The sequence below is a fragment of the Castanea sativa genome, chromosome 5, assembly GCF_040712315.1.
Source record: "Castanea sativa cultivar Marrone di Chiusa Pesio chromosome 5, ASM4071231v1".
Lineage (NCBI taxonomy): Eukaryota > Viridiplantae > Streptophyta > Magnoliopsida > Fagales > Fagaceae > Castanea > Castanea sativa.
The window spans coordinates 28,892,262-28,905,927 of NC_134017.1; the positions used below are offsets into that span (position 1 = coordinate 28,892,262).

Here is a 13,666-nt window from a genome sequence, read left to right on the forward strand (position 1 = left end):
CTCAGACAATATCTTGGAAATTTTAAGGAGCACCAAACTTTGAAGTTGTTTCTTTTATCTACTACGGTAAGCCGAAAAATTGAAGCCTATTTACATATTTTGTTTCTACATTTTTAATGTACATACAGCGGAGATTATATGTACATAGTCCAATTCCATGATTCCAGTTACCAGATATTGTTTCTTTACGGATTTTAATGAGAGTGTACTGGTTAATTTTATACTTTTCTGCCTTGATCAATTTAAAGAAAACTGGTTCCTAATTAGAATTACAAAATGAAACAAGCAAGCCCTTGATTAATTTTTGAGTAGTGCGAGCTGATTAATTTCATGTCTCTGAATTGAAATTGTCTAAACATATCATATACATATATGCTTGTCTATTTGTTTGCCATTTTCCTCAACCAATTGCGCAATTATTTTAAAGTTTCAATCACTCTGTTATTCATTAAAAATACAGGTTGTGCCTTGTTGTTCAAATTTGTAATTCAGCCTATATACCAAATTCATTTAGTGAATAAGTTCAAGATACTGAAGTTTAGTTAACATTTTCGCTGTCTTATTCAGATTTCCTTTACTTTAGAGGAGTTAAGTAAAGATCTACCAAGTTCTCCTATAGCAAATGTTCAGCAGTTAGAGTTGAGGGTTGTTCCAATGCAAGACTACACAGATCTTTTGGATGGCATATTATGGAGTTGTCATCCAAAATTTCTGTTGATACATGCAGAAGACAAGGAATTCATAAAGGTGAGTAAAAATTTCTGAACGAGGAGCAAAGGGCTTTAAATGTACAATTGAGAGGTTTTTATTCTTGGACTGTGTAACTAATTGGCTTACTTTTATGTGTTGTGTACTGTAGTTCTTAGGTGAGACACTACTTAACGGAGATGAAGAGGCAAAATGTTGCGGTGACAGTCAAATGAAGTGTTGGAGGCATTACTTAAGAGCTGTTAAATCAGACTCGTACTTCCACCCTGGGATAATGAAGTATGTAAACTTTCGTCATTGCGATGCCTTTTTGGATTCATTGTCAATTCATGGAAAAAAAGTGTTTAATTTAGAATTGTCATGGGAGGCGTGAAAATACCACTCTTTAGAAGCCTACAAAGATCACAAATATTGATCCTTGATAATATTCAAGTACAATATTTACAAGTCTTGTTAAGGGTTTGTTCCAAGTTTTTATGGATGAATGGAAAATAGAGACAATGAATAATAAGGGTTATTTTTAGAATTTTGGCTTACGAGAAGGAAAAAAAAAAAAAAGATTTCTCCTTGTTAAACTCTTCTTCTTCGGGATTTCAATAGGTAGCTAGTTTGTTTTTCTCTCTCTCTCTTATAATAAAATTCCTAAATTATATACTTAGCAATCTACAAAAAAAATTTCAAGTTTAAAAATCAAATAATTGAAAGTGCTTCACAATTTATTTATTTTTGGATATTTATTGAATGAATGAGTACAATTCTCTATATTTTATTCTTTTATCTTCTTGTAATCTTGGCTCGCATACAAGATACTTTTAATTTGGTTGGAAGATGGGATCAAACTATTTTCACAAAATCTCTAGCTTTGAGCTTGTTAGAGATTTGCCCAAATTCTTCGAGTTCTTTGAAGATTCTTCAAATGTGAAGGCTTTTGGGTTTAAGTTCTTTGGAGCTTTAGAGGCTTGATTCGTTGTGCTTCAATTGAAGTTCTTCAAGTTTTGGAAGAAGGTTGCAAATGAATTTTTTGGAATGAGAGGTAGTGCCCTCTATTAGGAGTTAGGACACATTTGTTACAATGTAATGACAATTACAATGTAATAGGAATTATTATTACAAGTAATAATCCGAACGACATAACTATTCTTATTAATTTGTTTGGTGTCAATATAGGAATAGAATCCTGGATATAATAAAATTAAATCATATTTAAGTAAGATTGAATAATATACTCTTTGGAATAAATTGAACCATAAATATTTACACAATTGATAATTAGGCAAAATTTCTTTAGAGTTTTGAAATAGAAAATTTGGTGGAGAATAAGAGGAAGTGCCCTATATTTATGGCTCGTTTGTTACACTGTAATGAAATTTACAATGTAATAGAAATTATTATTACAAGTAATTCAAGTAGTCAGAATGACATAACTATTCCCATTCATTTGATTGATGACAATATAGGAATATAATTTTGAATATAATAAATTGAAATCATATTTAAGTAAGATTGCCTAATATACTCTTTTGTATAAATTACTATAAATATTTCCGCAAATGATAATTATAGTTATGAACAATCAACTGCTATTGACCTGTCAAAACATATCCATGGCCAAGTGTGATTTGTAATCTTTAACTATTGATTCAAAATATCTAAAATTCATGGCATTGTTTGTAATATCATACTACTAATATTAGTATAAATAAAGATTTAAAAAAGATGATTTCTTCCAATATATAAATTGATCAGAGATACAATATTCAACATTGATATTACCTAGGAACAACACATTTTTAATACCAATAGAGATCATTTATAATTCCATACATAAGATTCCCTGTAGCAATGTCTGTTTCATGGACCTTGTTCGTGGGTCTAATATGGTAGAAAAAAGCGTAAAAAATAGTGACAACATTAAGTGTTCTTTAAGCAACGAAGAAGATGAGAGAGCCTGTAGCTATTACATCGCTTTTAATAAAGAATAATTATTCCTCATTTTAAATAATAATTATTCATAAAAAATTACTATTCTTTGTCATTTAAAAAAAAAACAACAACAACAAACAACTTAATAGATAAACAATAAGATTGTTAGTTTCAGTTAACTCAACTAGTAAAGTCTCTGATGATTTAATAAGAGATCTAGGATTCAATTCCCAGCTATACCAAAAATCAATTAGTGTCTTGGTCTAATGATAAATGGGCAATCATCAGATGTGAACACAATAAGTTAAAACTCTATAAAAAATGCATAGAAATAATTATTTTATTATAGTGTCTATTACAGTCTACCTACCCTTATAGTGGTTTTAGAGAATGTTTCCACTTCAAATTGAAATTGATCTTCTTAAGAATAAGTAGTGGATTCTGATTACTCCAAAGTCAAAACAAATCCCACTATTACTTGTTACTTAAAAGCCAAAGATCAACGAAAATCCAATTAGATTTCAATTTGATTCTAAATTTTGCGTCACATGTCCCATCCAATTTTAATTTTTGTACCAAATTATTGAGTGTAAAAATCGAAGAGTCCAAAGTCAATTAGATTCTAAATTAGAGTCCAATTTTATGCCACGTTTCCATCAAATTTTTAATTTTGTGACAAGTGAATTATTGGGCTCAAAAACCAAAAATTCTAAATCCTAGAAATATATTGTCTAAAAAAGGTGTAAGCTAATACCATATATAATTTGAACATTTTCTTTTAAAAAATGTATAATTTGAACCAAGTAATTGTAATTTTTTTTAATTGTATCTATGCATATGTACAGGATTACTAGCTAATATATATTTAAAGTTAAAGCTAAAAGAAAATTCAATTAGATTTTAAATTAGATTTCAATTGAAGTTTAATTTTGCACCAAATGTCTCAGCTAATTATTGAGAGAAAAAATTGAAAAGTCTAAATCCAATTAAATTCTAGATAAGATTTCACTTGGTGTCTAATTTTGTGATACGTGTATCATCTAATTTTTTAATTTTTGTGGCAAGTTAAGTGTATGAAACACTATTTGAGCCCAAATCCACAGTCAAAAGGGAATGGGCCTGAAAGGTTTTTTACAATAAAATTTGTAGAGAGTTGGCTTAAAATCTAGGTTCTAATGATGTTAGATAACAACAATGATGGACTTTAAACACAAAGATATACACAAGGAATTGTTTATATGAAAGAATTTTCTCCTCGAACACAAGCCGATGATGATTTATATTACTTCTTCTTAATACAAATTACAATTATGGATAATGAGGTTTACAGTGTTTTTTCTCTCTTTCTTCCGATCCATTCTCCTTAAGATCCCTTCTCCATTTTATATCCCCTCCTTCTCCTCTTCTTCATGCTTCACGTCAGGGTTAGATTGCTGGTTTAGATACTTGTCCCATCCACCTCCCCTGAAATCTTTGGAGACAGGAGCCAGGTTAAACTTTGGTGCTTAGGTCTTATTTCCCCATTAATGCAGCCAAAATAGCAGTTGTAGAGCATCCAATACAGGGGCCGTGGTAACAGCTTTATCTTAGATATTCCACCGCACTTGTTCTTATCTTCCATATTTACCATGTTTACCCTTACCTATAGGATTTTCTAGAACATAGCTTGTAGATGTTAACCAGCCCTTCTCCTACCTCAGCTATGTATAGCCGAGGACATAATCTTCCTCAAACTCTCTTCTTGGACATACTTGCTCAAACATCATCTCTTTTTTATTTAGTATTGTTTTAAGAGTTAACATTCATACATCCTCGGACCATTTAGTGTCCTTCGATTGGGCTTTTAGCCCAAAGAATACTTTTGGGCCACCCCACACATATTCTCGGGCCCAATAACCCTACATTAAGTTTTTGGGTGGGAAAACTGAAGAGTCCGAATTTAATTAGATTTTATATTATATATACAAATAATGAGAAACCATTAAATATTTTAGGAATCTATGGCCTCAAAAAGGTTTAAGCTATAACTCTTCACTAGGTATAATTTAATCCGTGTAATTGTGATTATTTTTAACTGTACCTATGCATATGCACAGGTTAAACACTAATATTTATAAAGATAATAATCAATAAAGATTTTCTCTATGATTTCTTACTTGCTAATAATTATCTCTATTCCAATTATTTTAATAAAAATTATTATCCATTAATTCTAAATAAAAAATTCTTTATTTTATGGTTCAAATTGCAAATTTGAATTCGCCCATGTAATGTTAATTTAAATAATACAGTTGCATCATATGATTTAATGATATATACACTTGGAATTTGCCCCTAAATTTTGACATGACATTGTAATCAGCTTAATTAAATTTTTTCAACTCCTACGATTGCAATTTATTTTTTTCAAAATTCAAATTCATAAGCCAAATTTAATTTAATTTCCCGTGTTTAACCATCAATGTATTTAATTAGGATTTGTTTAGGCCCTGTTTGGATGGTGAGTGATTGATATCTCATCACTTATCACCCAAAAATCATCAGTCACAACTCACCACCCTGTAATTCATTTTTTATCACTTGAAAATCCTCAAGTTATACCTAGCTCTGTTTGGCCCTTAAACCCAGTTGAGTTTTCATTCTAAAATCTCAAAAATCTCAACTTTTTGTGGGACCCACGAACTGACTTGTGCAATGAAAAGAGAACGACTACCACGTGGGAAGGAATCCCTCTAGTTCTCTCTACTTTGTTATTACCATTTTATTCCTTCACCTCCAATACCCTCACCGAACCTAGAAGCTCTCATTGCCTCTCACCGAACCCAAAAGCTATCATTGCCTCCATCCTCATCCACTCAAACCCAGCACCCAAGGAAAGAAAAGAGAAACCAAGCCTAGAAATCCAGTGACAAGGAAAGAAAAGAGAAAAAAAAAAAAGAATAGAAACCAAAACCAGAAACCCAATGTGAAAAGGAGAGAGAGAGAGAGAGAGAGGGAAAGAGAGAAAAAAAAAGAATAGAAACCAAACCCAGAAACCCAATATGAAAAGGAAAGAAAAGAGGGGGGAAAAAGAATAGAGATACCAAGCTCAAACCCAACGTGAAAAGGAAAGAAAAGAGAGAGTAAAAAAAAAAGAAGACTAAGTGGTGAAAAGGAAAGAAAAAAAGAAGACGAAAGAGACAAAGTTATGATGAGTGCCTTGGGAAGAAGAATAGCAAAGAAAATTAAAGAACAAAGCAAAATAGAATAAGTCTAGTAATGAGAGAGAAGAGAGTTGTTGGGGAGTGGGCTGACATGGATTTGACAACACATAAAACGTGGGGCCCATTAGTTGAGTGAAAATATGAAAGTGTCATTATAACTCTATTTACATAACTCAAAACCACCTAAAACTTGTTTCCAGTTTTTGTAACTCATTACTCATTTTAGTAAAAATTGAGAGATGGAAACAAATTCAGAAAGCCCATCCAAACAAGCCTTGCCTCTATGAGACCCAGCATTTTTGAGTGATGAGTAAAGGAAATAGAGTTATAAATAATAGAAACTCTTAAATCCAAACAACCTCTTACCTTTCCTTATACGTTACGGAATTATTTCCTTTCCCTATGCTAATCTTTATAAACTAGATTTTGTTTGTTGGCAGACATCTACGACTATTACTTCACTCCTAACCCATCAAAATCCTGAATCGCTGCCGCAACCATCACAACTCAACTCAACAAAGCAAAGCCGCCGCCACCGAGAATCTTTGAGAAGATGGTGTTTGAAAGGAAGCAGAAGAGAAGAAATCTAGATGGTGTTGATGCTTTGGATCGTATATCCCAATTGCCAGAACATATTATACACCACATCCTCTTCCTCATGCCCCATAAAGATGCTGCTCGTACCACTGTTTTGTCCAAGTCATGGAAACAAGTATGGAACTCACTCCCCAGGTATGATTTCAAATTCTGTGATGGAACATATTATGATAATAGCCCAGCTCACTTTGAGAAGAAAATCGAGAAATTTGTTAGGTCTGTTGATGAAGATTTGTTACCACTCCATGAGCACAGGACAACAATCCAAATTGTCCAACAGTTTAGGTTGAGGATGACCCTTTGTCATCACAAATATGCCTCTTGTATTGATAACTGGATTGAATTGGCTAATTGGAATCACTGTACCTTGAGTTGACGAGCATGAACAAAGTGGGAAGGTATGTTTTGCCTAAGACAACCTTTTTTGTTGAATCTTTAGCCGAATTAACGTTGAAGGGTTGTAAAGTGCTGGGAAACGATTTTGGTGACGATATGATTAAGTCTATTTATTTGCGAAAGCTGACTCTAGAGAGAGTTGACGTTGATTATTTGACAATAACAAAGATCCTGCATTGCTGCCCTTCGCTTGAGGATTTTACTCAATCGAATTGTTGCGTGAAAGCGAAACGTGTTCACATAAATTATGCTCCCAAGCTTAAGAAGGCTAAATTATATGGAGTAAAAAAGATTAAGATTGAAGCTCCTAATCTTGAAGAACTATACTGTAGGGGTGATCCTGGACGATTGGACTCAGATTCATTTGCTTGCAACAATGTAAAGAAACTGAAAATATCAATGTTCGAAACTTCCAAATTGTTTGAGGACCTTAACTCTAAGTTTCCCCTACTTGAGACCTTGGACTTGCAATTCTACGACTCCAAACTTAAAATTTCCAGTGATAGACTTGAGAGTTTAAGTTTGTTATCTCCTAATAAACAGTTGCCAATGCTTCAGGTTGATTGTGCAAATCTTCATTCCTTCGAATATGATTGCAGTGCAATACCATCCTCATTTTCCACCACTTCTTGTTTTCTATTTAAAATTGAAAATACGCTTCGGCTGGACGGTCATCTAGACACATTCAGGTTTATAACACTCAGACAATATCTTCAAAATTTTATGGAGAACCAAACTTTGACGTTGTGGTTTGTACCTAATTGCACGGTAAGCCCAAAAATATATTGAAGTCTAATTTCTTATTTTGTTTTTCCATTTTTAATATTCATATAGTGTCGATATTATGTGCATAGTCTATTCCATGATTCCAGTGCCAGTTCTTTTTTCTTTTTTCCATTTTGATGTTCATATAGTGATGATATTAAGCACATAGTCTAATTCCATGATTCAAATATACGAGTTCTATTTTCTTACTTTATTAAGTTTATTTACGGGTATATTTTTTATTGAGTGTTTATACTTAGAGGTTAATTATATAATTTTCTGCCTTGATCAATTAAAAGAAACCTGTGTTGGGGTGCAAGGCTCCACCTCGGAGTCCAGCCCACATGGGACTCTAAGTATGTGTTTGTATTCTGATTATTGCGTCCACGTTTTGCTGAAAATGCATTTCAGCCTTCTTTTTTTTTTTTTTTCTTGGACAACGCCTCTTGCACTTTTCATTATCCATGAATAGTGTATTTAGGCTTGTGAACAGTGCCAAGCTGGCATTTCACGCCTTTCTTTTTTTTTTTTTAGCCGTGATTTTTTACTTTTCTGCACACCAATGGTCTTGTGCACTATTCACAGAACCCACAAACCTTACTTTTCAGCAACTTTTTCATTAAAAATGGGTCCCACGATACTATTCACACATTTAAAAATTATTTTGCTACAGTGTTTCCAGTTTTCAAATTTCAGCTGTATCCAAACGGACCTTAAGTATCTGTTTGTATTCAAATTATTGCGTCCACGTTTTGCTGAAAACGCGTTTCAGCCTTTTTTTTTTTTTTCCCTGGATAGTGCCTCTGGCACTGTTCACTGTCCATGAACAGTGCATTTAGGCTTATGAACAGTGTCAAACTAGCGTTTCACGCCCTTATTTTTTCTTAGCCATGATTTTTTACTTTTTTGCACACCAGTAGGTCTCGTGCACTATTCATAGGACTCACAAACCTCACTTTTTAGCCATTTTTCATTAAAAATGGGTCTCACAGCACTATTTACACATTTAGAAATTATTTTGCTACAGTGTTTTAAGTTTTAAGTTTTCAGCTGTATCCAAACAGATCTTAACTTTTCATTTAGGGTCCGTTTGGAATCCGTTTAGTTTGCTGAAACAGAAAACTTTTTGTTGAAATTACTATAAATAAAGGTAAAAGTTAGCTGAAATAGTACAGTAAGACCCATGAATAATACCAAAAAGTGCAATGAGATTTATGAATAATAGTATAAATAAGCTAAATAGTAAAATAAACTTGTTTTCTAATTTGGAACCAAACGCACACTTAGGGTCTGTTTGGGATCTGCTTATTTTGCTAAAATTGAAAACTTTTTTGCTAGGACTTAGGTGAATTTAGAAGCTTTAGTAGGTTGCTTTGAGGGAACCTAGGCCTCCATAGTAGAGAGAGAGAGAGAGACAAGGAAGCTAAGGAAATGAAATCAACAAAACTAGTTCAATGCCCAACACAATCTGTGAGATGCCTATATACATCTGTTTAGGATCCGCTTATTTTGCTAAAATTGAAAACTTTTTTGCTAGGACTTAGGTGAATTTAGAAGCTTTAGTAGGTTGCTTTGAGGGAACCTAGGCCTCCATAGTAGAGAGAGAGAGAGAGAGACAAGGAAGCTATGGAAATGAAATCAACAAAACTAGTTCAATGCCCAATACAATCTGTGAGATGCCTATATACATCTTGTAACTATTTGTCATGCCCTGCTCTAACTAACCAACTGTTTTGGTTACAATAGAATGTAGTGTATTCAATGAGTACAATTACTTGTTGTTATACTAACATGTCTACTAACTAATACAAATGTCTAACATGACTTCCTCCATTTAAAGCACCTTGCCCACAAGGTGAGGGAATGTAAGTTGAAGTTGATGTAGAGACTCTCAAGTGGCATCCTCATGAGGACAACCCAGCAATTGTACCAAAACCTTAGTAATCACTCTAGATCTTAGTGACTTGGTTCGAGACAGCAATAGGTTCACTAGGCACCTGACCATCCTCATCCACTAGAGGTAAAGTGGGCATGGAGTGCTTATTTGGTCCAAGCTTCATCTTTAAACAAGAAACATGGAACACCGGGTGCAATTTGGCCTCAGGAGGCAGAGCCAACTTGTAAGACAAAACCCCTACCTTCTGCAGAATCTGAAAAGGCCCAAAAAATCTTGGGGATAGCTTCCACTTCCCTTTATAAGCCAAAGTCCTCTGTCTATAAGGTTGCAACCTCAAATAGACCCAATCACCCACCTTGAAGGTCCTGTCTTGCCTATGTTTGTCTGGTTGGAACTTCATCTTCTCTTGTGTAGCGGCCAAATGTGACCTCAAAGTAGTCAGAATTGCCTCCCTTTGACACAATAGAGAATCCAAAGCAGCCACATAGGTAGTACCAAGAATGTAACTTTGCAATCTGGGAGGAGCAAAACCATATAATGCCTCAAAGGGTGTAGACTTCAAACTAGTGTGGAAATTAGTATTGAACCAAAACTCTGCCAAGGGTAACCACTCAGCCCATCTATGTGGCCTATTAGCAGTGAAAGCCCTCAGATATTGTTCCAAACTCTTATTAACAATCTCAGTTTGGCCATCAAACTGAGAGTGATAAGCTGTAAACATGGCCAAAGCAAAACCTTGCAACCTAAACAACTCAGACCAGAAGAGGGAAGTAAAAGTAGCATCCCTATCACTAACCAAGGTTGCAGGCAGCTTATGTAGTTTAAAAACATATTGCATATACAATGAAGCAACCTTGGCAGCAGCATATGGGTGAGAAATAGGAATGAAATGGGCATATTTAGTCAATCTATCAACTACCACCAAAATCACCTCAAAGCCCTATGACTTAGGTAAACCTTCAATGAAATTCAGACTAACATCAGTCCAAGGAGTAGTAGGAATCTCCAATGGTTGCAGTAAACCAGCAGGAACAGAAGTTTCAGATTTCACTTGTTGGCACACATCACACTCCCTCACAAACTGTTCGATGGCAGCCTTCATACCTTGCCAATAAAACTCCCTTTTTTCCCTTTGATAAGTCTTAAGGAACCCAGAATGGCTAGCAATAGGGCTGCTATGGACACGATGAAGAACTTGAGAAATCAAAGAACAACCTAATCCCAAAAAGAACCTTCCCTTGTAAAAGATCAAATCATTCTGCCAAGTAAACCCCTTAGGGGCAGTACCAAACTGGATGGACTGAATCAATTGCTGTAAAGATTGATCTTGAGTATAGCTCTCCTTAAGTGTATTCAATCAAGTGGGGCCAGGAACAAAAAGAAGGAACAAACAACTAGACTTTTGAGAATCACACTGTTGTCCAAACTCAGAAACACCATCAGATCTCCTAGACAGAGCATCAACCACCTTATTGTCCATACCTTTCTTATATTCTACCACAAAAGCATACCTTAAGAGCTTTGCAAGCCATTGCTAAGCAGGTGTGGCAATCCTTTGCTCTAGTAAGAATTTAAGGCTTTGATGATCAATCTTCACTACAAAAGGTCTACCCAACAAATAAGGTCTACACTTCTTGACAACAGAAGCCAAAGCCAACAATTCAGTTTCATAGGTAGATAAATGGAGATACTTACGCTTCAAAACTTGACTATGGAAGGCTATGGGTCTATTGTCCGGCATCAGTACAGCTCCTAAACCAAACCCAGATGCATCACACTCAATTTTAAAAGGTTTAATAAAATTAGGAAGAGCTAAGACAGGTGGCTAAGCTACTGCTGCCTTTAGTTGATTGAAGGCAGCAAGAGCTTTATCAGTCCATATAAACCCATCTTTTTAAAGTAAATCAGTCAAGGGTTTGGCAATGGTACCATACCCTCTAATAACTTCCTAAAGTAGCCAATAAGGCCTAGAAAACCCTTTAAAGCCTTCACAGTAGTAGGGACAGGCCACTGTTGCATTGCAATAGTCTTCTTAGGGTCAACCTTAACCCTGTCCCCAGAAATTATATGGCCTAGATATTCCACCTCAGCACAGCCAAATACACACTTAGACATCTTAGCATACAACTGATAGGAAAGAAGAATCTATAAAACAGCTCTTAAGTGTGACAGATGATCAGTTAAACAAGAACTGAAGACCAAAATATCATCAAAGAAGACCAAAATATCATCAAAGAATACCAAAACAAACTTCCTAAGGTAAGGTTTGAAAATAGCATTCATAAGAGCTTGAAATGTTGAAGGAGCATTAGTGAGGCCAAAAGGCATTACAAGGAACTCATAATGACCTTCATGAGTACGAAAGGTTGTCTTAGGAATATCCTCAAGCTTCATACAAATTTGATGATACCCTGACCTTAAATCCAACTTAGAAAAAATAGTGGCATCAGCAAGTTCATCCAACAACTCATCAACCACAGGAATAGGGAATTTGTCCTTAATAGTTGCCTTATTTAAAGCCCTATAGTCTATGCACATTCTCCAGCTCCCATCAACCTTCCTCACAAGCAAAACATGTGAGGAAAAGGGGCTCTAACTTGGCTGAATAGAACCAAGCTCCAATAATTCATGTACTATTTTTTCAATTTCAGCTTTTTGGAAGTAGGGGTACCTGTAGGGTCTCTAACATATAGGAGGAGTGCCTTCTTTAAGTATAATCTGATACTCATTACCTCAGAATTGGGGCAGTTGAGATGGTACTTCAAACACCTGAGAAAACTGCTTTAACAGGTCTAACAGTGCAGCAGGCAATGAAGGCTGATCAAGACCTGAAGTAGTGACAACATCAATGTAAAGAACCAGCCCTTTCTTGACTGAACCATCAAAGAGCTTGTCAGCATCTAAAAGAATAGACTCTGATGGATTTAGGCCTTGCAATAACACCCTTTTACCCAAGTAAGAAAATTTCATGGTTAATAACTTGAAGTCCCAACTGATTTCTCCCAAAGTGCTTAACCATTGGGTACCAAGGACCACTGCACAACCTCCCAAATGTAGAACATTGAAATCCACCACAAAGTTATACCTTTGCATAAAAATAGTAACTCCATGACACACACCTAAAGTTTGAACAATGCTTTCATCAGCTACCTTAACCTCAAGAACTTGAGAAGTATCGAAATGCAGCTGTAAAGTAGGCAATTCAGTAGCATCCAAGAAATTGTTAGTGCTCCCAGAGTCAATGAGATAAACTACTTCTTGATTTAAAATCCTACCCTTAACCATCATTGTCTGAGATGCAGGACTACCCACTAAGGCATATAATGTAATCTCAGCAGGTAAAGTCATATCCTCTTGCTTCTCAGTTGCTTGATGTTCCAACACCACTCCATCATCCTCTAATTCTACCAACTGCACACCTAGCTTATGTTCAACTCCCACATCCCAGCCCTCCAATAAAAACAACTTTGCTCCCTTACACTTATGTCCCATCTGCCACTTTTCATCACAGTTATAACATAAACCCAATTTCCTTCTTTCCTCTATCTGAGTACTAGTCAACCTTTGCAGTGGAAGTTTCATCTTGTTATTAGTCCTACCTTCCAATTTAGGCAAACCCAATATAGAAGGTTTTCCATTATCTATCCCATTCTTGAAAGATTTCTTGCTACTCATTAGGTATTCTTCTTGAATTTTAGCTAAACCAAAGGCTTCATTTAGTGATTTAGGCATTAACATTCTGATTGGTAACCTAATTTCATCTCTTAAACCACTAAAAAAACAACTCAACTTATGAGACTTAGAAAAACCCATGACTCTATTAGAAAGAATCTCAAAATTACCTTTGTAAGAAATCATAGTGGTAGTTTGTTTGAGATGAGTAAGGGCTTACATAGGATCATCATAAGCTGTAACACCAAACCGGGTTTGAAGTGAAGGAAAAATACATGCTTGTATCGCATACAAAACATACGCAGTGGAAAAATAATGGATCTACTTCATTCATAAATGTTAACATGCACTATATAAGTTTCAGAATTTAAGAACAAGAGAGTGTAGCTTGGAGCAGTGAATTTCAAAACCAAAGATCAAAAGCACTTGGGAACACTTTCAATCTTCACTTCAATTCCCCTAACACCCAAGATGTGTGGTCCCTCAATCAGTTTTCAAAGGGAGA

The 13,666-nt window shown here is 35.0% G+C and overlaps 2 protein-coding genes across 2 annotated transcripts; one reads left to right on the forward strand and one right to left on the reverse strand.

The window, feature by feature from the left end:
- Positions 1-6,387: 6,387 nt before the first annotated feature.
- Positions 6,388-7,616, forward strand: LOC142635030 (putative F-box/FBD/LRR-repeat protein At5g56810). Its single transcript, XM_075809250.1, has 2 exons — positions 6,388-6,793; positions 6,871-7,616. Exons 1-2 carry the CDS (start codon positions 6,388-6,390, stop codon positions 7,614-7,616), a joined length of 1,152 nt encoding a protein of 383 aa, XP_075665365.1.
- A 3,407-nt stretch (positions 7,617-11,023) lies between these two features.
- Positions 11,024-13,221, reverse strand: LOC142635031 (uncharacterized). Its single transcript, XM_075809251.1, has 4 exons — positions 12,259-13,221; positions 11,731-12,045; positions 11,424-11,616; positions 11,024-11,241 (listed from the first exon to the last, which is right to left on the reverse strand). Exons 1-4 carry the CDS (start codon positions 13,219-13,221, stop codon positions 11,024-11,026), a joined length of 1,689 nt encoding a protein of 562 aa, XP_075665366.1.
- Positions 13,222-13,666: the final 445 nt, after the last annotated feature.

Bases quoted from the DNA above. Each gene is read 5' to 3' on its own strand.
- LOC142635030 (XM_075809250.1), top strand. From the start codon at position 6,388: ATGGTGTTTGAAAGGAAGCAGAAGAGAAGAAATCTAGATGGTGTTGAT. The intron at 6,794-6,870 runs GTACCTTGAGTT...TTGAATCTTTAG, and splicing joins ATTGGCTAATTGGAATCACT to CCGAATTAACGTTGAAGGGT.
- LOC142635031 (XM_075809251.1), bottom strand. From the start codon at position 13,221: ATGCCTAAATCACTAAATGAAGCCTTTGGTTTAGCTAAAATTCAAGAA. The intron at 12,046-12,258 runs GTGTTTGAAGTA...CTTGTGAGGAAG, and splicing joins TGTTAAAGCAGTTTTCTCAG to GTTGATGGGAGCTGGAGAAT. The intron at 11,617-11,730 runs GTATTCTTTGAT...CTTTCCTATCAG, and splicing joins ACCTTAGGAAGTTTGTTTTG to TTGTATGCTAAGATGTCTAA.